This window comes from Mytilus trossulus, chromosome 10 (genome assembly GCF_036588685.1).
Source record: "Mytilus trossulus isolate FHL-02 chromosome 10, PNRI_Mtr1.1.1.hap1, whole genome shotgun sequence".
Lineage (NCBI taxonomy): Eukaryota > Metazoa > Mollusca > Bivalvia > Mytilida > Mytilidae > Mytilus > Mytilus trossulus.
The window spans coordinates 9,222,231-9,246,878 of NC_086382.1; the positions used below are offsets into that span (position 1 = coordinate 9,222,231).

The following is a 24,648-nucleotide window of genomic DNA, read 5'->3' on the forward strand; positions in this document are numbered from 1 at the left end:
AGAAAAATGTTTTCAGAAACAACAAACTAATTACAGTATGTGTTAATACCGAATAAAAAGTAGAATTACAAAAAAAAATGATCTCCGAGAAAAATTTAAAACGGAAAGTCACTTATCAAATGGCATAATCAAAAGCTCAAACACATTAAACGAATGGATACAAGCTATCATATATCTGACTTGGTTCAGACATTTTCTTATGAAGGGCCACTTTAAAAGTGTTTACCTAAAAATGGACTTAACAATAAAGATTTAAAATATGTATAGACAAACAAAAAGAATTAAGAGTATAAAAAAGTCAATACCTAAAATTTTCACTTCAAGACCAGCATGTAATTTTTTTTAAATAGATACTGAACATTAATCAACATTGTCTTGGTAAATCTTCAATTGCATGTTTAAGACAAGGGACGAAACATTCTTTGACATTTGCTATCACCAAGCCGTAGAAGTCCGAATAAGTTAGGAACATAGGAACATACATTGCATATGCAAGGGAAAATAATAAATTGCACCTAAAGTGCAGAAAATTTAGAATTTCAAAATTAAAATTGTCCCCTTTATCAGAGATTTTAATACTGAGATGACTGCTCATGTCAAAGTCGAGATATAAGTAAACCAATTAGACGGACACAGCCATGATGTTTCTTTAATTTCTAGTTTTGTAGGAAAAATATGATAGAACATATGCAGAAAAGTTTGGAATGTTGATAGAACAAAAACAATCATCATTTTATCTGAATGATGAATGAAATAATCTGGCTTCTTCGCTTGTTTGTTTTAGACAAGTATTTGAAGGAACCCTCACTCATACAAAATAAGACAAAAGCGATCTTTTGTACAATTATCATCTATATTCAAATAAAAAGTTTTTGGTTTTTTTTACATTTGAAGATCAGAAAGGTTGAATTGTCATTCAAGAAGACTCTGGTAGTCTTTTGCAATATTTATTTTGAATATCAACCTGCACACCGGACCTTCAGTATGCTAGTGTTTTGTAAAATAGAAACAAGAGTGCATACGCTGAAATTTCTCGCAGGTTTCTTTTATCATTGAATTCTTTTGAAACTATAAAATCAAAGATGTGGTATAACTTCCAATGTGTAAACTCAGCACAAAAGACCAAAACGATACTAAAATTAACAACTATAGGCGTTCAACAACAAGCAAAGCCCACAAACGACAAAACAAACTGCCTAATTTTATGTTAAAAATATGAACGACAAATAAATATTTAACACATCAACAAACAAAAAATAAATAATTAACACATCAACAAACGAAAAATAAATATTTAACACATCAACAAACGACAACCACTGAATAACAGTGTCCTGACTAGGAACAGGCCCAGACATTCAGAATATGGCGGGTTTCAATAAGTTAATGAAATCTCAACCGTCTCCCTAACGTAATGTTAACAGTAATGTGAACGTACAATATAAGAACGAAATATAAAAACCAGTTGAAAAAGGCTGAATTCATTAGAAGGATGAATAGAAATTGAAAACAATAACAAAACACAGAGTGGACGATTCACATAACTCATCAAATAGATTTGGTGTGAAGACGTCATTAACAGTCGGAGAAAAACCTGACCTGGTGAAATTTCAAAATTCAAGTATCGACAGGTTATATATCCTTGAATGTAAATAATATTTAGTTTGTTTTAATTTACCAATAACAAAAAAAAACAATATTCAATGATCTTAATACTATGTTGAATTGGTGACTTTTTAGAAGAAGTTTATTAAAAAGTCAAAAAATTTACAGGGATCGTTTTTAAATTTCCAGGCACCCTTAACATCTTTTTCGTAAAAATGAGGATGTGCTATCCCGTTTGAAATAAGTTTTCTACAGGTATAATCAAACTTCAAAACCAAATCTTACGTTCGTTAAAATCAAAAACTTCACAACAGACACGGGCATAGCGAACTAGTTGAAAAATGTAAACATCGTAAGATTGTGCCAATGGAGTATCACCTTTTAAAAAGGAAAAAATAACAATAGGGAACAAAATATTGTTCTTTTTGTCGTAACCTTTAGTGCTTTCCGTGTAAAAGCCAAATATCTAAATCTAGAAAAGGACAACTGGTTAAATTTGATTTATTTAAAGTAAATTCTTTTGTATTATTTTCGGCAGAACATTTAGAATATTTTTGATTAATTAACAAAATAATTTCATGAATTTGTCAATTAAATGCAATTTAGACAGAACAGAGTACTACCGTTACCTGCCATATTATTTGTTTACACATTACATGTGGCTAACCTACCTGATATGTTTGTCTTTTATGCAATGAAGAGAATTAAAGCTATCTTAAATATTGTTTGTTTACCCAATAAAGAAACACCAAGCTATTTGACATAGTGTTTGTTTACACATAACCGTATGCCCAAGCTTTCTGGCATACTATGGTTTGTTAACAAAATACAGAGTGTCAAAGCTGCATGACATAATGTTTGTTTACACAGTACATACCTTAAAGATCACCTGTTACCTAACATAATGTTTATTTACACAAAATAAAGTTTAACATGTCTGTCATATGGTTTGTAAACCCACAACAGAATGACAAGCTACCTGGCATATTGTTTATTGCACACGAAAGTGTGATACAACTTCCTGACGAACTATGTGTTCATACACGTGACCAATCTTTTTGAAATACTGTTTGTTAACACAATACAGAGCGCCAAACGTGCCTTACATATTGTGTGTTTGCACAGTACAAAGTACCTCAGCTAGCTGACATATGGATTGTTTAAACGCTATAGAGAGCCCACGCTACCTGTATTGTTTGTTTACACATTACAAAGAGACTCTGAGTGCGGATTTTCTCGCTGTTTTGCAGAATTATTGATGTACTTCTGCTATTTAATGTACTTTTGTCGGATTGTTGTCTCTTTGACACATTCCCCATTTCCGTTATCAATTTACAGATATAATGTTATAAAAAAACACAGGTGAAAAATGGAAGAGCAGAAGTTTAATGTTGTTTAAAGAATCGGTTTGTTTCCTGCATTTGACAACTTTTAAAGTATGTTTAAGTAAGTTTTATTGATCCTCCAACGTTATAGTTAGAATAAGACCAAGAACGTCTTAAACCACCAGAATTCAGAACAAAGCTTAACTGTATAAATACAGACTTTTAAGACATTTTGATAGTTGTTTAATAAATGATTATCTCGTCCGACTTTTGGTATACTAACCATACTCCAGTACCATTTAAGTATATTTTTTACGTACTAGATGCCCAAAAGAATGTGTATAAGCAGAAATTTAGTAGTTGCATGTCATTGAATTTTGATTTAAACAGTTCAACTTTCTTTTTATTCTTTTAAAGAAAAATCAGAACAATTATTCTTTTTTGTCTTCTATTATTATTTCAAAGATGTCCAGCATCGATTAGGACAAAAATACAATTATATTAACCATGCTTACCGTGAAACAGAACATAGTAAATACGTACTATGTATTCAATATGTATTGTCTTAAATTTAAAGGTTACTGAATAGCCTTCAATAATGAGTAAAATCAATCTGAATAGCAATAAGTTTACTTACGTATCCCATTTTGTGTGTCAATAATAATAAAAATAATTTGACTTATCAAACTATACGATTATTGTTACAAATCTAGGTTTAGATAATATAGTAACGTCATCTATACGAGATTTTGTAAGGTCATGCATTATCATCATACCGTAATCAAAAATTATTGTAGGCTGGTACAATGTTACTGAATGCAGATAATTCATGGATTATAACTAACATCAACTTTTATCTCTCAAAGTTTAATATATAGTGACACAGACCAAACAAAAAATGTCACGTTATCTGTTCATACACTGATGAATAGCTTAGGTCTCTTCTTAACAAACAAGCTTCATAAAGATCATAAAACTTCTTACCAATATTGTTTCTTCTTTTAACATGCATATTCATACGTACTCGAGTATCACTCGGTAGTACCAATTATCAAATACCAATTATACTCGACTATTTGGTTTCCTGTTAAAATGTTATTGCTTTCTTTAACAAACTTCCTTACTTATCAAGTGCACCTTCTGATAAATTAAATATTTATGAAAATTGCGTTTCTTATGTTTGTGCTTAATTATCTTTTAAAACATCATCACGAGGCAGATATAAAGAACCAAGTTAAAGTTTTTCGTGCAGAGATTGAGAGTAACAACCATGGCCTTCAAAACTTTCAGTATCAATTGAGAGGCTGAGGGAGGAAAAACATTTGTATCTTGTAAATGGTTTTACCAATGATACAGTAAATATGCAATGTATAGTATTAAACTGTAATCTTAGGGTGTACCTGTTTTTAAACAAATATTGTTTCTAAATTTAAAATTGGGGGAAAGCTAAGTTTATTTTACCCAACCAAAAGTTTTTAAAGGATAACTGTTTTAAAAAAAACTTTTATTTTTTTCTATTGAGTTTTTTCAAGACTGGTCGACCTTATTATGGTAATCTTATGGGCTTCTTTTGTACATTTTTGTCAGCTAAACTACTGTTTGTCTTTTTATCATGCTTTTTCTTCTTAACATTGGGAACATTCACTCTAACATTTGCAAGAGTTAAAGAGTTAGTCAGCCTTCCATTTGAAAGAGTATGTGATTATTTTATTTTATAGTATTATGTTTTGGAAGGGGGAGGGAGAGGTTGTGCGTTGTGCATATTTTTTATTTGTTTATATATAGATAGTACTATTTGTCTTTAGCCTAACAAATAAACTGATTAGGTCAAGTCTTGTATTGTTTACTTATTTAGAATATGGAGATAAATGTTCTGTAAATTGTTTCATTTTACATCTTTTTAAAATATTTGTATAAATATTACTTCAATATGGATGATATGTGATACAATGCATGGGCATTATCTCTGTTACCAACCCAACAACCGAAAAAAAACCAGAATACACCTAGAGTCCAACATTCTTGCATTTATATTGTTAGATAAAAATAAGAAGATGAAAGTATAGGAAAGAGGAGACAGATGGATGAAGATGAAATAGAAGTTTTATCTGAAATTAACGGATTCACAGACAGCTTCAGTGGAAATGGACCAGGAAGCAAATAAATGTAAAGGAATTGTTGATTCTAAAAATAGTGAAATTCAAAGATTTAGAACAGAATTAGATTCCATATTAGATGTGTTAAAATTACTCCAAAAACAAGGAGTTGTTATACCTGTCAGTGCAGCAGTGTCATAGCAGTAGCTCTTTAGTAGTTTTATTAATTTAAAATTTGTATTAATATTCCGTCTTTTATATTTTTGAGATATTTTAGTCTGTGGTACCTTAGGGAAGAAACCACTTTCTATAATTGGAATTCTTTATTATTTAACTATCATAGTGGGTCAATTTCTTATGATCTGTTGTTTGAAAAGACAAAAAAATCATTTTAGAATCTTCTGAATTTGCATAGATTTCTAAAATGTTTTTGTCAATTATTAGAGCAATGTCTTCAACTTCTTGTTCAGAATTATGAAAATGTTGCTGTTGTAATACCATCAATTATCAAATGTCTACACAATTTAACGATGTGGTGCATTCTGTTTTTCACATGTGTTGTTTTGTGTTCCATGAAAAATTTGTTTTATAACTGTTATCATACCTCATTTAATGTTATTGTGTAAAACAAACATTTTGATATTGTTATCTTTCGATGTAAAATTGACCAGTTAATGCTGACTGATTCATGCTCCTTTTTACTGAAATCTTTATATTTTTTCCCTGGTCAGTTTTATTTTGAACATCAACATTTTACTTAAACATATAAATTTATTTTCTAATCAATGTAAGACGCTGATCTGTAATTGTATTTGCAAGAACATAATACTGGGAGATTTCTATGACTTGACATGAACAAATTTAACAGTGTATATTGAATATGGGTCAGGTCTTCTTTCATACTTTTCCCTTTTTTTTACAAAATCTTATGAAGCCAAGAATCTTTTCTAATATAAGGTGTATCCAAGAGTATTGAAAGACTTTAATGTAAAAGGTCAACACAAATTAGGGATGGATCTTCTTTCAAACAGCATCCACCAAACTTAATAATATTTTTTGATTCGTTTCCCTCTTTATTTCCTCTAGAACCTCAGTCTAGATATTTTCCTTATTTTAAAAAGTTATCTACTTTGTTTACCATTTGTAAGTACCAGATTTTTGAAAATACTTTTTTTAAAGAATAATATAATGTGTACTTTCGTATGATGTTGTATTTTCAAAAAAATTTATGTTTATGCAACTTAATTCCTTAACAAATGTCTCCTGTTCAGTACTAAAATTATTTAATTAAAGTTCTTCTTGAAATGAATGTAATGTGCTCTACTTCGATCAGGTTTTGTATGATGTTGTAAGACATACAAAAGTTGTGTCAAATACTGAGTTTTGCTTTAGTTTTATTATTTATTTTATTTTATTTATCATTATCATTATTTTACATATTGTTCAAAATTGTATACATAAAATGGAAATATTTTATAATAAATTTACAATTATATATTTGTTTGTTTTATTAATTCAGTAGACATTTGCTTTGACCTTTTGATATTTATCTTATTTACTTCAAATGTCTGTATTTTTAAAAGATTCTGTGTCATTACTAAATATACTAAAACCATTTTTTTTTCATTTTCCGGAAAAAGACTTTAGGTCACATATCTCATTGAAATAATTTATCATAGTACGACCATTTTGGATAATTATAGGATAGCTTCATATAGACATAAAAAAAACATATTATAGATACTTCTACAATACAAGCATATTTTTAGCTATGTTCTCAGCAAATGATTAAGGATTTTCAAAATATTCAAATGAAATTTGTCTCATCAAACGGAACATTCATAGTGATAGATATATTCCTTTTTGTCACCTGTGTAATACGTTGCAGGGGACATGGAAATACTGGGCGTCCTTCTGTCGGTCCAGTCTTGTTAGCGCTCTCACATGTACAATTATTGCCAGAGTTTTATGAAACTTTTATCATAGGTTTATATCAACAATGTTTTAGCGAATTTGAAAATTAATGCCGATCAATAATTTTAAGAAGAGTTATGCCCCTTGGAAATATTATTCATATGCAAAATTGCCTTATGTGCTCTCTAATATGTACAGTTCTTACCTATACAGATGTCCTATGTTATGAAGTTTCCATTTTTCATATGTCCTTTGTCCTTGAACTCATTTTCATGGTTCATTCACTGGTTGGAAAAAAAAAAACATTTAATGGTATTTATCATTTGAATTTATTACTTATGAGTAATAGGATGATATAATTTGGTATATGGGACCTTTGCAGGGTTTACATGTCCGGCAGATAGGATTCATTTGACCTCGACCTTATTTCATTGATCAGTGATCAAAGTCAAAAGTTACGTGATAAGGTCTGTTTCTCAGATACTATAAGCACTAGGTCAAATATATTTGGTGTATGAAATGATTGTAAGGTGTACATTTCAGAATGACAGGTTTCAATTTATCTTGAACTTATTTTCATGGTTCATTGATCAATGTTTTGTGTTTTGGTCTGTTGTTTTAGATACAATAAATGATAGGTTAGCTGTGTCTGGTGTATGGATTTATTATAGGGTAAACATGTCTCTCTGGCAGGGTTCATCTTGACCTTGTCTTCATAAACATGGATGATAGATAAAATGAATTCTATTTGCCATTGGTAGTAAAACCTTCATTTGGATGACTTTCTACATAATATCGATCATGATAAGTAAATCAGTGTTTACTGTTGTTCATCTTATTATATTTGGGGATATAGGACATCATTACACTACAGACAACAATACCTTTCACGCCGGCCAAAATAATAAAGATGGAAGTCTACAAGGTAAAGTTCTCCTCTTGTTTGAAAGATATTAAAAATGATTTCATATGTTCATAAAGGAATGCAGATGTGAGCTTTCTCATCACTTGGCGTCCGTCGTCATCGTCTGTTAACTTTTACAAAAATCTTCTCCTCTGAAACTATTAGGCCAAATTTAACCAAACTTGGCCACAATCAACAATAGGGTATCTAGTTTAAATAAATGGAGAATGTGTCCCCATGAACACAGATGATGCCCCCGCTTTCATACAACATTATAAAGGGACATAACTCAAGAACAATAATAGTGACGCTATCCAAATTTGTCCTTAATCTGAGTTTTGTGGTAATAAGTATTGTGTATAGAATTCGTGCTGTTTATTCTTTGTTTTTTTCTATGTTGTGTCATGTCTTCTTTTGTTTGTCTGTTTGTCTTTTTCATTTTTAACCATGGCGTTGTCAGTTTGTTTTAGATTTGTTTTTATGAGTTTGACTGTCCCTTTGGTATCTTTCGTCCCTCTATCATAATGTTTGGTTCGGGCAAACTTAAGATTAAAGTGACGCCACCAAAATTCAACTTTATCTTTGTTTTGTGGTAAAAAGCATTGTGTACAAGTTTCATAACATTTGGTTGAGGCAACTTAAGTTAGAGAACGGAAACTAAAAATTTTGCATTTCTTTCCATGAATAAAGGTCATAACTCGAAAATGGTTAAAGTCACCCCCCCCCCCCCCCCCTCCAAAAAAAAAAAATAATTCAAACCTGATTTTTTATTTTTTGGTAATAAGCATTGTGTATAAGTTTTATAACATTTGGTTTAGGCAAACTCAAGTTAGAGAACGGAAAATAAGAATTATGCAATATTTCCATTTATAAAGGGGCATCACTCTAAAACGGTTAGAGTGACGCTACCAAAATTCACTTCGATCTGTGTTTTGTGGTAATAAGCATTGTGTATAAGTTTCATAACATTTGGTTGAGACAAACTGAAGTTAGGGAACGGAAACCAATTTTGGAATCTTAACCTGATGAAAATGTTTATCACATGTCAGATTTGATCTAAAGGCTTTAGTTTCAGATATATAAGTCATAAACTGCATTTTACCCCTATGTTCTATTTTTAGCCATGTCGGGCCAGGTGAGCTAAAAATGTGTCTGATGACCCCGCCTGCCAACAAACATGGTCAACAAGGCTAAAAATAGAACATAAGGGTAAAATGCAATTTTTGGCTTATATCTCTGAAACTAAAGCAAAAGTTTAAGTGTTGTATTATTTCATGCATCAATTGTAAACAGAAATATCAGGTGAGCGACACAGGCTCCTTGGAGCCTCTAGTTTAAGAAGAAAACGATACTTTTTCAAGATTACATGCAGGATTTTGATGCCTGAAAAAAGACTGAATATAAACCAGAGACAATCAATGTCGTTTGATTGATCGTGTGCAATAACTACTGTGAAAGTATTTTAATTCGTGGGTATCAATTTTCGTGGTTTGAGCAATATTTACATGTTCGTGGGTTTTTAAATTCGTGGATTTTAATTTTCTTAAATAAAAATTGAAAAATTAAAGCCTTTAGAAACGAAGGTTACAAATAGTCTGGATTGAAGGAAATTGCAAAGTAAACATTGACTCGTGTAAATCGTAGTGACAACACTCATTAACCCAAGATAAAGTGATCAACAGATTAAGGACCATCAAAGGTGTTAATTAGGCCATAAACATGTCACCTAAAGAAATCAGTATCATAAACAAATGCTATAATTGTATCTTGAATTGTAAAAAAATCTAAATCAAGCCCAGCATGAAATTATTATTTCCCATATGTACGAGAAATATGAGGATATAAATTGAATCTTTATTATACTAGCATATATGCTAATCAATACCGGAAATCTGACTTTCATCAATTTTTTTTTTATGAGAATTAAAAGTCAAAAGTTGTACAGTTTAGGTTATTTAATATTAAATTGGTATAATCCTGCATGCAGTTGTAGTGCTGTGACTCCTAGTAAGTATTCTCAGATTCGAGGTTATTTAATATATTTTCTAGATCAGTCATATCAGTAGTCAAACCTTTATGGGGATCTTTCCATGTTTTGATTTGGACAATGGTTATTTTATTTCGTTGGACACTTAAATTCGTGGGTAAAGTCATCCACGAAAACTACGAAAATTGATACCCCACCAATAAAAGTACTTTCACTATGTTGAATTAATGAAATGAAACATTGAACTGTTATAAAAAAATTATGAGCTAACCTGAGAAAAATTGTTAAAGGCATGATTTTCATCTCAAAACTTGAGAATATTTGTGGGATTGTAAACAAAATTTACTTATACAAGTATTTTTTTAGAAAATTTAGGGGAGATTATTCAAACATTATAATTAACTTAAAGAAGTATATTTTATTTACTTCAAGTAAATAAAGATTACTTGTACAAGTAGTACCCGTGACTGATTAATCTTTAAACCACTGCTATGCATAATAATTAATATTATTGTTCCATCTTTCCAATAAATGTACAATATTTGTATGGTTTTCTCTTCTAGTAAAAGCTAATGGTGTAAGTCATCTCCATTTCCGGTAACAGTCTGCTTTATGTTTCAATAAAAAATCAACAATCTCTGCATGGCCTTTATAACATGCTATAAATATGGAGGATTCTCCATTATCTGTACACTTTTCAATGTCTGCCTTATTGTTTATTAACATCTGAACTACTTCAGTATGTCCTTCCTGACAAGCAATGTACAGAGGTGATACCTCTTCATCATCACACTTTTTAATGTCTGCCTTATTGTTTATAAACATCTGAACTACTTAAATATGTCCATCATGACAAGCAATGTACAGAGGTGATACTTATTCATCATCACTCTAATCATTGTCAGCCTTATTGTTTATTAACATCTGAACTTCTTCAGTATGTCCGTTTCTGACAAGCAATGATCAGAGGTGATGATCCAGTTTTTCTACATTTATTAATGTCTGCCTTAATGTTTATTAAAATACGAACTACTTCAGTATGTCCTTTCTGACAAGCAATGTACAGAGGTGATTCTCCAGTATCTCTACACTTAATAATGTCTGCCTTATTGTTTATTAACATCTGAACTACTTCAGTATGTCCTTTCTGACAAGCAATGTACAGAGGTGATGATCCAGTATCCCTACACTTTTTAATGTCTGTCTTATTGTTTATTAACATCTGAACTACTTCAGTATGTCCTTTCTGACAAGCAATGTACAGAGGTGATGATCAGGTATCTCTATACTTATTAATGTCAGCCTTATTGTTTATTAACATCTGAACTACTTCAGTATGTCCTTTATAACAAGTAATGTACAGAGGTGATGATCCACTTTTTCTACACTTATTAATGTCTGACTTATTTTTTATTAACACCTGAACTACTTCATTATATCCACCATGACAAGCAATGTACAGAGGTGATACTTCTTCATCATCACACTTATTAATGTCAGCCTTATTGTTTATTAACATCTCAACTACTTCAGTATGTTCTTTCTGACAAGCAATGATCAGAGGTGATGATCCAGTTTTTCTACACTTATTAATGTCTGCCTTATTGTTAATTAATATCTGAACGACTTCAGTATGTCCTTTATAACAAGCAATGTACAGAGATGATGATCCAGTATCTCTATACTTAATAATGTCAGCCTTATTGTTTATTAACATCTGAACTTCTTCAGTATGTCCTTTATAACAAGTAATGTACAGAGGTGATTCTCCAGTATCTCTACACTTATTAATGTCTGCCTTATTGTTTATTAACATCTGAACTACTTAAATATGTCCATCATGACAAGCAATGTACAGAGGTGATACTTATTCATCATCACACTGATAAATTTCAGCCTTATTGTTTATTAACATCTGAACTACTTCAGTATGTCCGTTTCTGACCAGCAATGATCAGAGGTGATGATCCAGTTTTTCTACATTTATTAATGTCTGCCTTATTGTTTATTAACATACGAACTACTTCAGTATGTCCTTTATAACAAGCAATGTACAGAGGTGATTCTCCAGTATCTCTACACTTATTAATGTCTGCCTTATTGTTTATTAACATCTGAACTACTTCAGTATGTCCTTTCTGACAAGCAATATAGAGAGGTGATGATCCAGTATCTCTATACTTATTAATGTCTGCCTTATTGTTTATTAACATCTGAACTACTTCAGTATGTCCTTTCTGACAAGCAATGTACAGAGGTGATGACCCAGTATCTCTACACTTATTAATGTCTGCCTTATTGTTTATTAACATCTGAACTACTTCAGTATGTCCTTTCTGACAAGCAATGTACAGAGGTGATGATCCAGTATCTCTATACTTATTAATGTCAACCTTATTTTTTATTAACATCTGAACTACTTCAGTATGTCCTTTATAACAAGTAATGTACAGAGGTGATTCTCCAGTATCTCTACACTTATTAATGTCTGCCTTATTGTTTATTAACATCTGAACTACTTCAGTATGTCCTTTCTGACAAGCAATGTACAGAGGTGATGATCCACTTTTTCTACACTTATTAATGTCTGACTTATTGTTTATTAACATCTGAACTACTTCATTATATCCACCATGACAAGCAATGTACAGAGGTGAAACTTCTTCATCATCACACTTATTAATGTCAGCCTTATTGTTTATTAACATCTGAACTACTTCAGTATGTCCTTTATAACAAGCAATGTACAGAGGTGATTCTCCAGTATCTCTACACTTATTAATGTCTGCCTTATTGTTTATTAACATCTGCACTACTTCAGTATGTCCTTTCTGACAAGAAATGTACAGAGGTGATGATCCAGTATCTCTACACTTATTAATGTCTGCCTTATTATTTATTAACATCTGAACTACTTCAGTATGTCCTTTCTGACAAGCAATGTACAGAGGTGATGATCCAATTTTTCTACACTTATTAATGTCTGACTTATTATTTATTAACATCTGAACTACATCAGTATATCCACCATGACAAGCAATGTACAGAGGTAATACTTCTTCATCATCACACTTATTAATGTCAGCCTTATTGTTTATTAACATCTGAACTACTTCAGTATGTCCTTTATAACAAGCAATGTACAGAGGTGATTCTCCAGTATCTCTACACTTATTAATGTCTGCCTTATTGTTTATTAACATCTGAACTACTTCAGTATGTCCTTCCTGACAAGCAATGTACAGAGGTGATACTTCTTCATCATCACACTTATTAATGTCAGCCTTATTGTTTATTAACATCTGAACTACTTCAGTATGTCTTTTATAACAAGCAATGTACAGAGGTGATTCTCCAGTATCTCTACACTTATTAATGTCTGCTTTATTGTTTATCAACATCTGAATTACTTCAGTATGTCCTTTCCAACAAGCAATGTACAGAGGTGATTCTCCAGTATCTCTACACTTATTAATGTCTGCGTTATTGTTTATCAACATTTGAACTACTGCAGTATGCCCTTTCCAACAAGCAATGTACAGAGGCGATTCTACAGTATCTCTACACTTATTAATTTCTGCCTTATTGTTTATCAACATCTGAACTACTTCAGTATGTCCTTTATAACAAGCAATATACAGAGGTGATTCTCCAGTATCTCTACACTTATTAATGTCTGCCTTAATTTTTATTAACATCTGAACTACTTCAGTATGTCCTTTCTGACAAGCAATGTACAGAGGTGATGATCCACTTTTTCTACACTTATTAATGTCTGACTTATTGTTTATTAACATCTTTACTACTTCATTATATCCACCATGACAAGCAATGTACAGAGGTGATACTCCATTAACTCTACACTTATTAATGTCTGCTTTTTTGTTTATTAACATCTGAACTACTTCAGTATGTCCTTTCTGACAAGCAATGTACAGAGGTGATGATCCAGTATCTCTATACTTATTAATGTCAGCCTTATTGTTTATTAACATCTGAACTACTTCGGTATGTCTTTTCTGACAAGCAATGTACAGAGGTGATTCTCCAGTATCTCTACACTTATTAATGTCTGCTTTATTGTTTATTAACATCTGAACTACTTCAGTATGTCCTTTCTGACAAGCAATGTACAGAGGTGATGATCCACTACCTCTACACTTATTAATGTCAGCCTTATTGTTTATTAACATCTGAACTACTTCAGTATGTCCTTTATAACAAGCAATGTACAGAGGTGATTCTCCAGTATCTCTACACTTATTAATGTCTGCCTTATTGTTTATTAACATCTGAACTACTTCGGTATGTCCTTCCTGACAAGCTATGTACAGAGTTGATACTTCTTCATCATCACACTTATTTATGCCAGCCTTATTGTTTATCAACATCTGAACTACTTCAGTATGTCCTTTATAACAAGCAATGTACAGAGGTGATTCTCCAGTATCTCTACACTTATTTATGTCTGCCTTATTGTTTATTAACATCTGAACTACTTCAGTATGTCCTTTCCAACAAGCAATGTACAGAGGTGATTCTCCAGTATCTCTACACTTATTAATGTCTGCTTGATTGTTTGTTAACATCTGAACTACTTCAGTATGCCCTTTCCAACAAGCAATGTACAGAGGCGATTCTCCAGTATCTCTACACTTATTAATGTCTGCCTTATTGTTTATCAACATCTGAACTATTTCAGTATGTCCTTTATAACAAGCAATGTACAGAGGTGATTCCCCAGTATCTCTACACTTCTTAATGTCTGCCTTATTGTTTATTAACATCTGAACTACTTCAGTATGGCCTTTCCAACAAGCAATGTACAGAGGTGATTCTCCAGTATCTCTACACTTATTTATATCTGCCTTATTGTTTGTTAACATCTGAACTACTTCAGTATGCCCTTTCCAACCAGCAATGTACAGAGGCGATTCTCCAGTATCTCTACACTTATTAATATCTGCCTTATTGTTAATTAACATCTGAACTACTTCAGTATGTCCTTTCTGACAAGTAATGTACAGAGGCGATGCTCCAGTATCTCTACACTTATTAATGTTTGCCTTATTGTTTATTAACATCTGAACTACTTCAGTATGTCCTTCATGACAAGCAATGTACAGAGGTGATACTTCTTCATCATTACACTTATAAACGTCTGCCTGATTGTTTATTAACATCTGAACTACTTCAGCGTGTCCTTCCTGACAAGCAATGTACAGAGGTGATATTTCTGTATCATCACACTTATTTATGTCAGCCTTACTGTTTATTAACATCTGAACTACTTCAGTATGTCCGTTCCAACAAGCAAAGTACAGAGGTGATACTTCGTCATCATCATACTTATTAATGTCTGCCTCATTGTTTATTAACATCTGAACTACTTCAGTATGTCCTTCCTGACAAGCAATGCACAGAGGTGATTCTCCATCACTATCACGACTATGGTTTACATTATTGGTATAATGATGGAGACACCATTTAACTAAATCAATATTTCCTATAAAACAACACTGTATTAATGGAGTACTGTTGTCTGTGTCATAGCAACTGGCCAATTGTTTTTGTTGTGATATTGATAAGCTTTTTATATGAAGTAGAAATTGTTTATCGAAGATGCAATCGTCCATATTGATGTTACAGAAAACATCCACTACCTTTCCTCTTGACCAGTCATCAACCATTCTGTTTAGATAAATTTGCTGATATTTCGTTGGTACAATAATTGTAAATTCATCATTTTTGCTTTTTCTTTCAAATAAAAATCTTTCACTAATAAATTGACTTGTAGCATTATTAATTAAACAATAAATAATTTCATTGCCAAAGTAAAAAGCAAGAAAGTCAAATAGCTTGTCATGAATTGTTCTGTAGACTTCACCATCCTTTCTGATGTATGTACGTGTAAGTGAATCTAGCTCATCACGTAAAACCAATCGTGACGTCCCTTCAACCACTTTACAAGCTTCATATGTGTTTTTTATAATTGTTTTTATGTTTTCATCCACATGTTCAGTAAGCCATTCTTCTTTCAACTGATTGTTAAACATTACACATAGAGCAAGTGCACAGTATTTGACATGTGCTCCCTCTGTCTGTAATTTATCTATCTCTTCTTTGTAAACTGTAAATGGATTCGTAAAGAAATTTACAATGTTCAGTTTTGGGTTTTTGCTGTACAATTTACACAAAAGAGGAAAACAGTCAAACATGTCAAACAATTCACTGATATCAGAAGCGTTTGTTTTCAGGTAAAATTCAGCAATGGATTGTTTTTCTGTTTTCAATAAACACAAATCGGCAGACTGAAGATTGCATTCACAAGTTTGAAAGAATGATAACGCTTTCATTTGCCTATCCCTATAAACCTGTAGTCTACAAGACATTATTAACTTCACTTGTTTCTTTTCTACTAATGTCTTAATTTTTTCCATAACATTTTTCCAGTTTTCAAACTTCATTGGATTTAAACTATATGTTCCACAAAAATCATCCACTACAAACAATGTCTTCTTACTTGGATCGTACCACTTGATGATTTCCTTTGGATTTGATACTGACAAAATCTCAGAGCCTTCCTTTTGCATCTGTAAAGCTACGTGACGCACCAATGATGTTTTCCCTGTACCAGAACTTGCTGTGACAACAACACAACCATTTTCTTTAATGCACTTTAATACACATTTTGCTCCGTTTGTTTCTATAAATGTTTTATCATCTTCTTTCCAGTTTTTTAATTCCTCATTAATTAGTCCTGGAAAAGAAAATTTGACTATTCTTTTAATACTTATTTTTTAAGATAAAAGTTCAGGAATGTTTGACATGTATGATAAAGAAAATTTGTTTCACATATGGTATAAACACCAGGCTTGGTCTATCCATGCTATGTAAAGGTAAAAGGCTTGATCTATCCATTCTATGTATAGATAAAAGGCTTGACATACGGTATGAAAAATTTGCTTGTCAAATGGTATAGACAAAAGGCTAGACATATGGTATGGACAAAAGGCTAGAGATATGGTATGGACAAAAGGCTAGACATATGGTATGGACAAAAGGCTAGACATATGGTATGGACAAAAGGCTAGACATATGGTATGGACAAAAAAGCTAGACATATGGTATAGACAAAGGGCTATACATATGGTATGGACAAAAGGCTTGACCTATGAATACGAAGTATTTAGGCAAAAGGCTTGACATACGTATTGATAATTTGCTTGAAAATTGGTATAGACAAAAGACTTGAATACGGTGTAGAAAAGGGGCTTGACCTACGGTATAGACAAATGGCCCAACCTATGGTATAGACAAAGGCTTGACCTATGATATGTACTGGAAATAGGTTTGGCATATGACAATTTGCTTGACAAATGGTATAAAAAACACTTAAAATGTCATACAGACATTTGACATGCCATATGGTATGGACTATTTACTTGACATATGAAATGGATAATTGACTTGACATATGACATGAACAATTTGCTTGACATATGGTATACATAGATAAAACATTAAACATGTCATACATATAACTGATATGACTTATATTGTTGATATGTTATCGACGATTGACTTAACATATGGTTTAGATATTTCACTTGACATATGGTACAGATAATTGACATAACATCTATAGGGTATAGATAATTGACTTGACATATGATATGGTATAGATTATTATATTGATATATGGTATGGACAATTGACTTCACATGTAGTATGGACAATTATATTTACATATGGTATGGACAAATAATTTGATGTCTGGTATAGACAATTAAATTGATATATGGTATAGACAACTGGCATGACTCATGGTGTAGACAATTGACTTGACATATAGTATGCACAATTAGTTTGACATAATCATTGACTTGGAATATGGTTTAGATAATTGACTTGACATATCAAACAGACAATTGACTTGACATATCAAACAGACAATTGACTTGACATATGGTATAGCCAAGTGACTTCATATTATGTATAGACATTTGATTTGACATATTGTAAAAGCCAAGTGGTTTGACAATAGGTTTAGACAGTTGAATTGACATATGTGTAGCTAAATGGCATCAGATTATATTAAGCCAGTTTTCTAGACATACGAGGGTCGTAATGGGTGTACCTTCATGATGAATAACTGTAAAATATCTTGCCAAATGACGTAAACGGTAATTTTTGGTGGATGACGATAAAATGTACTTTTTGACAAATCACATTAATTTTATTCCAAAAATAGGGGTAATTATAATTATTTAAGATCTCTGACAAATCATTATAAGGATATTTTGAGGAATCACAGTAAAGTTTAACAAATTTGACGCTATCAGAAGCTGAAAATGACCGTTTGAAGCCTGAGAGTAAAGGGCATTACTACCCTCACATATGTGTAGCCAAATGGCCTCAGGTTAGATATAGACAATTGACTTGACATATGGTATAGCCAAGTGGTTTGGCATAAGGTGTAGACAATTGGCTTGACATATAGTACGAACAATCAGTTTGACATAATAGTTGACTTGGCATACAGTTTTAATAGATAATTTAGAAAAAGTGGCTTGTATAAGGTAATGGCTAGTGGCTTGACATATGGTAAAGCCAACTGACTTGACTAGTGGTATAAATAGATGACTTAACATATGCTATGGACTATTGATTTGACATATGATATGGACTATTGACTTGAAATATGGTACGGACTATGGATTAACATAGGATATGGATAATGGAACTGACATATAGTATTGACACTGACATATTGTTGAACGTCATATGGAATAGACAATTGACTTGGCATATGGTATGGACTATGGAATCAACATTATTTATAAACAATTAACTTGACATATGATATAGCAAAGTAGCTGGACATGAGGTATAAACAATTGGTATGCCATATGGTTTGGATAGTTGGTTTGACATAATAATTGATATGGCATATGGTATAGATAATTTACTTGACATCTCAATGAGATAATTGACTTGACATAATTTGGTATAGCCAAGTGGCTACACATTAAGTATTGACAACTGGCTTGGCATAAGATATGGACAATTGGTTTAACATATGGTTAAGACAGTAAACTTGACAGATGTGATGGACCATTGGTTTGATATACGGAATGGAAAATTTACTTGACATATGGTATAGATGATTGGTTTGACATAATACATGATTTGGCATAAGGATATATAGATAAATGGCTTGACATTTCTAACAGATAATTGACTTAACATAGGATATAGCCAAGTAGCTTGACATTATATACAGACAACTGACTTGATATAAAGTATGAACAAATTGGTTTTACAGATAATAATTGCCTTGGTATATTGTAAAGACAATAGACATGAAATAAAGTATGGCAAAGAGGCTTGACATATGGTATTACCAAGTGCATTGATACTAGGTAAAGATAATTGACTTGGTATATGGTATAACCAAGTTCATTGATATTAGGTATAGATAATTGACTTGGTATATGGCATAACATATGGTAAAAACAAATGATTTGATGTATAGTGAGATTGCAAGACAATTGACTTGGTATATGGCATAAAATATGGTAAAGACAAATGATTTGATGTATAGTGAGATTGCAAGACAATTGACTTGCCATATGGTATTGACAATTGATTTGAGATATGGTATGATCTTTTGAATCGACACATAGTCAGAACTATGGAATTGACCTATTAACCTGATCTAATTTGTAATATAAAAACAATCCTCAGTGTTTTGTTTGCAGTCATGGAATTCTAAAACTTCAAAGCATAAGGCATCTTTACTAAATGATACCAAAAAAGTCAGTACTTTAATCATGTTTATATCCTTGTCAAAACTAAGTTGACTCTATCTACCTTGTTTGCATGGTTAATCATCTAAATGTCCTTCCTGTTAAACATGTTAAACTTTGATTTAAATTTTATTTTTAGTAACAGAAGCCACGAACATTTTCAGCTAAATTATCTCAACTACATGTAAATACGCTAAAAACGGTTCTTGCAAAAACAAAATTAAATTGCTAACATTATTTTAGAGTATTATTTTCACCTCCTAATATGTATGATGTATCCAACACACAATGACGTAATTCCGGTAATTTTACTGGATTGAAAAATAAATAACATGGAAAATGAAAAAGAACTTCAAGAAGCTGTTTGTTTAAGGATCCCTGAATAACCAGTAAAGAACTACTTAATATTTTCTTGTAATGCTATTATAATATATACCTCTTATGTTCAATGGTATTGGGTCTTTTAAAATCTCTGTGACTTTTGAGTGTTCAATTTGTAAATCACTATGGGAATTCTTCAGATCTATCAGATTTTTTTTAGTGCTTGAGTTTTCTGTTTGCAAAGTACTGCAAGAATCTTGCAAATCTGTAAGATTTTCCCTCATGGTAGAGTGTTCAATTTCCATTGTTCGTCTCAATTCCTTCATTTCTTCCTGTGATTGTTTGATTTCCAGCATAATTTCCTGGTTTGACTGATCTAAGATTTTTACCTTTAGATCTAGGCACTCCTGATTCATTGGCAAACCACCCAATCTATTTACAGCCTAAAGATAAATATTTCAGAAAGTTACCATTTACAGAATTGCAATCTTTATATATTCATAAGAAGTAATTATTTTTGGGTTAGGTATAGACTTTAAATTTATGATAATGAAAAAAAACCCTCAGGAAATATATGTCCCAGGATGAATACGAAATATGCCAATATTTTAGACAATTAATTCAAGAGGGTCGAAAGATACCAGAGGAACAGTCAAACTAATAAATCGACAATAAGCTGACAACGCCAAGGCTTAAAATGAAAAAGACAAACAGAGAAATCATAGTACACAAGACACAACATAGAAAACAAAAGACTGAGCAAGACGAATCCCACCAAAAACGAGAGGTGATCTCAGGTACTCCGGGAAATTGTGACTTATATATACTAGTAAACAGATGATGTCTTTGTACTAAATCCACTGGATGATTTGTACTTATTCATATCTTAGTCTCTGATACACGATGTATGTCATCTACGAGGATTTTTTTATAAGGTGTCAGTAACTGTAAGTGCTTTTTTTCTTTACTCTTATCACATGTTTGATTGTCAATCTGATGAGTCAAGCCCTTTTCAACTGATTTAAAAAAAATCATGGCTGTTCGGTTTTGTAGTGATGTTTTAGTTCATTTTCGAATTATGAGTGTATATGCTCCTTTGGTACTTTTTGCCTCTCTATTACCATTTCTGTCACAGGTTAGATACGGGTTGGGTGCTCATTTTTTAACAATACCACAATCTTTTTATGTCTATCCCAAATCAAGAGCCGCCAATTCATTGGTTTGTTGGTAATTGCTGTCTACAGCTTTTTTTTCGTTTAATGTTTGTTTGATAAATACGGTTGTTTATTTTCTTTTAAATATTGTGTTCATCAAGTTTTTTATAGTTTACTTTATGGTATATGTTTTGATCATTGCTGAAACTATGCGCCGACCTATAGTTACTAGGTACCACGTGCACACTGTACAACATAATTATTTTTTAAAGAATGTACTTACATCTGCTACATTTGTCCATGCTGTATTGAAATCACCTGTTGGCATGGTGTTACTATCATGATGAGCCAATATATTTCTGTACCATTTAATCCTGGCAAGATCAGACCCTGGAGTTGTCTCCCCTGATAGTGGTAGCTTGTCAAATCCATTGATTGGAGGAGTGACAGATGTCAAGTTTCTGATCAAACATATCATCAACGTTACATCAAAAGTTTTGGAAACAGGTACACCTGTAACAACAGCAGACATTGAACGTCAACATCTATTCATTTATCTTTATAAACAAAATTCGCTCTAGTAAATAAAGGCAACGGTTGTATACCGCTGTTCAAAAGTCATAAATCAATGGAGAGAAAACAGATCAGGGTTTCATATCAAAACCGAGGGTAACACATCACATACTAGTATAAGAAAATAACAACGGAACAACAGAAACGCTGAAATGCAACAAACAGACGTAAACAAACATAGGAACGAACTGTTTATCGTGACTGGTAGATAAATTCAGATATCACCATGTACGTAATACATATTGTATAAAATTCACCATCTTCTGCATCTAGATGAGTAACCTTCTGACCGGTATTATAACGTTGGAGTGTTCTCTCTCTACTGTTCTTTTTATTTTTAGCATTAAAATATTTGAAATATTTTACATTATTTGAATTTTGTTTTAAAGTTTTATAACATTATATTTTATAAAATTGAGAATGGAAATTGGGAATATTTCAAAGAGGCAACAACCCGACCAAATAAAAAAAACAACAGCAGAAGGTCACCAACAGGTCTTCAATGTAGCGAGAAATTCCCGCACCCGGAGGCGTCCTTCAGCTGGCCCCTAAACAAATATATACTAGTTCAGTGATAATGAACGCCATACTAATTTCCAAATTGTACACAAGAAACTAAAATTAAAATAATACAAGACTAACAAAGGCCAGAGGCTCCTGACTTGGGACAGACGCGAAAAAGCGGCGGGTTTAAACATGTTTGTGAGATCTCAACCCTCCCCCTATACCTCTAACCAAAGTAGAAAAGTAAACGCATAACAATACGCACATTAAATTCAGTTCAAGAGAAGTCCGAGTCTGATGTCAGAAGATGTAAAAACATTCATTAAAAGATGGATGTATTGATCAATTCAATGACAAAATAAATGCATATTGAGAACAAGAACAAATTAACAGACAGCAAAATAAGTAAGTCTTAATATCTGCAATTTATACAGAAATATAAAAATAATTGTTCTTTCACCAACTAAAGCCCAAGGTATTTCTGTTTCTTTTAGCTTTACTTTAAATTATGACTTTTATAGAATAAAGATAATTTGTATTAGAGCTTGGCCTAATGCTTTATACGTGTCTGTTGATGAGCATTGTATGTTGTCCCTCTTTTATTTCTACATTGTTGGATCCATATGACTTCAAAATCTGCATAGAATCAGATTGTCAATTTATGTCAATCAAATCTAAAACAGACCTACTGTATTTCTGTAGAAATATATAGATATATACCGGTATATAAAATACGTACCATTTGTTGGAAATAAAAGGTTCCACTGAGCTTGGTTTAAAATTCTCTTTTTAAACAAGGCATTGAGAGTATTATAGTTTTTATTCAACTTTGATGGTAGATAAGTAGTCGGAAATTCTTTGTCAAAATAAGTACGGACTGCTCTTGGTGTTACTCCTTTCAACAACAAGGCTAATCTGATAAAATTCTCTTCTTCGTCCGAAAGAGGTGCCATTATTCCAGAAATCCCTCTGATTTTCAATAGAAAATTATATCATTCTTACTGTATGGTCATTGTATACTGAATAATATACTAGTCCATTACACATCACGCATGCATAGAATATAAAAACAATTTAATGGATATGAATTATAAGGTCAGAAAGTCAGTTCCTTTTTTTTAAGCAATATATAATTCCAGGTTTGCTACAAAAAAAATACATCTGAGCCTTCATTCCCATTTACCCTTTACATGCCATTTTAATTCATTTTTATTTTCGTTATTATGTAGATTTTTTTTAACTTCTCTGTAAATAGTAATCCAAGGTACCAGGATTATAATTTAGTACGACAGACGCGCGTTTCGTCTACATAAGACTCATCAGTGACGCTCATATCAAAATATTTATGAAGCCAAACAAGTACAAAGTTGAAGACTATTAAGAATCCAAAATTCCAAAAAGTTGTGCCAAATACGGCTAAGTTAATCTATGCCTGGGATAAGAAAATCCTTAGCTTTTCGTAAAATTCAATGTTTTGTAAACAGGAAATTTATAAAAATGACCACCTTATTGATATTCAAGTCAACACAGTAATGTTGACTACTGGGCGGGTGATACCCTCGGGGACGAAATGTCATCGACCCAGTAGTATAAATAGTTTTCAAAGGTATCAGGATTATAATTTAGTAAGACAGACGCGCGTTTCGTCTACATAAGACTAATCAGTGACGCTCATATCAAAATATTTATAAAGCCAAACAAGTAAAAAGTTGAAGAGCATTGAGGATCCAAAATCCCAAAAAGTTGTGCCAAATACTGCTAAGGTAATCCATGCCTGGGATAAGAAAATCCTTAATTTTTGTAAATTTCAATGTTTTGTAAACAGGAAATTTATAAAAATGACCACATTATTGATATTCATGTCAACACCGAAATGTTGACTACTGGGCTGTTGATACCCTCGGGGACGAAACGTCTTCCAGCAGTGGCATCGACCAGGTGGTGTAACCTTTGTACTTGCATGGTTTTATGAGAATAAAATATCTATCTATCTTAAGAAAGTACATCTATTGTGACATACTTTAACAATAATTCTGTACATAATTAGGCAACACGGTGTCATCAAACGATTCCAAACATGTCAACTTATTTGAGGAACTTATCTTGTTGACCATTTGTGTTATTTAAAGTTTCTTCATATCTATAATAATCTCATTATGATAGGCAAACATTTTAAAAATTAGTACATTTAAGAAATAATTGATGCCAGCTATACTTTATTGTAGTTTTAACATGGGTAGGCATTATATTCGTGATTATTTTTGTCAGAGCGATAGCGAGGGCTAAAATATAATGAATATAATGTCTACCCATGAGAGTTTTGAAGTTAGAACATCATATATGAACTCTGCGGTATATCGGTCAAAGATCAATTTCGAATTGTAACACATTGTTGTCATTGTAAAAGTATTAATAACAAAATGTGTATCATTTTAGTGTTTGAAAGTGTCTTA

General features: G+C 31.9%; 2 protein-coding genes across 2 annotated transcripts; both read right to left on the reverse strand.

Annotated features, from left to right (window-relative positions):
• Nucleotides 1-11,104: 11,104 nt before the first annotated feature.
• On the reverse strand, nucleotides 11,105-11,647 carry LOC134687676 (ankyrin repeat domain-containing protein 29-like). The gene has a single exon (XM_063548134.1). The coding sequence runs from the start codon at nucleotides 11,645-11,647 to the stop codon at nucleotides 11,105-11,107; it is 543 nt and encodes a 180-aa protein (XP_063404204.1).
• A 109-nt stretch (nucleotides 11,648-11,756) lies between these two features.
• Nucleotides 11,757-23,148, reverse strand: LOC134687677 (serine/threonine-protein phosphatase 6 regulatory ankyrin repeat subunit B-like). Its single transcript, XM_063548135.1, has 4 exons — nucleotides 22,935-23,148; nucleotides 21,402-21,631; nucleotides 20,080-20,407; nucleotides 11,757-16,591 (listed from the first exon to the last, which is right to left on the reverse strand). Exons 1-4 carry the CDS (start codon nucleotides 23,146-23,148, stop codon nucleotides 11,757-11,759), a joined length of 5,607 nt encoding a protein of 1,868 aa, XP_063404205.1.
• Between the last annotated feature and the right edge of the window lie 1,500 nt (nucleotides 23,149-24,648).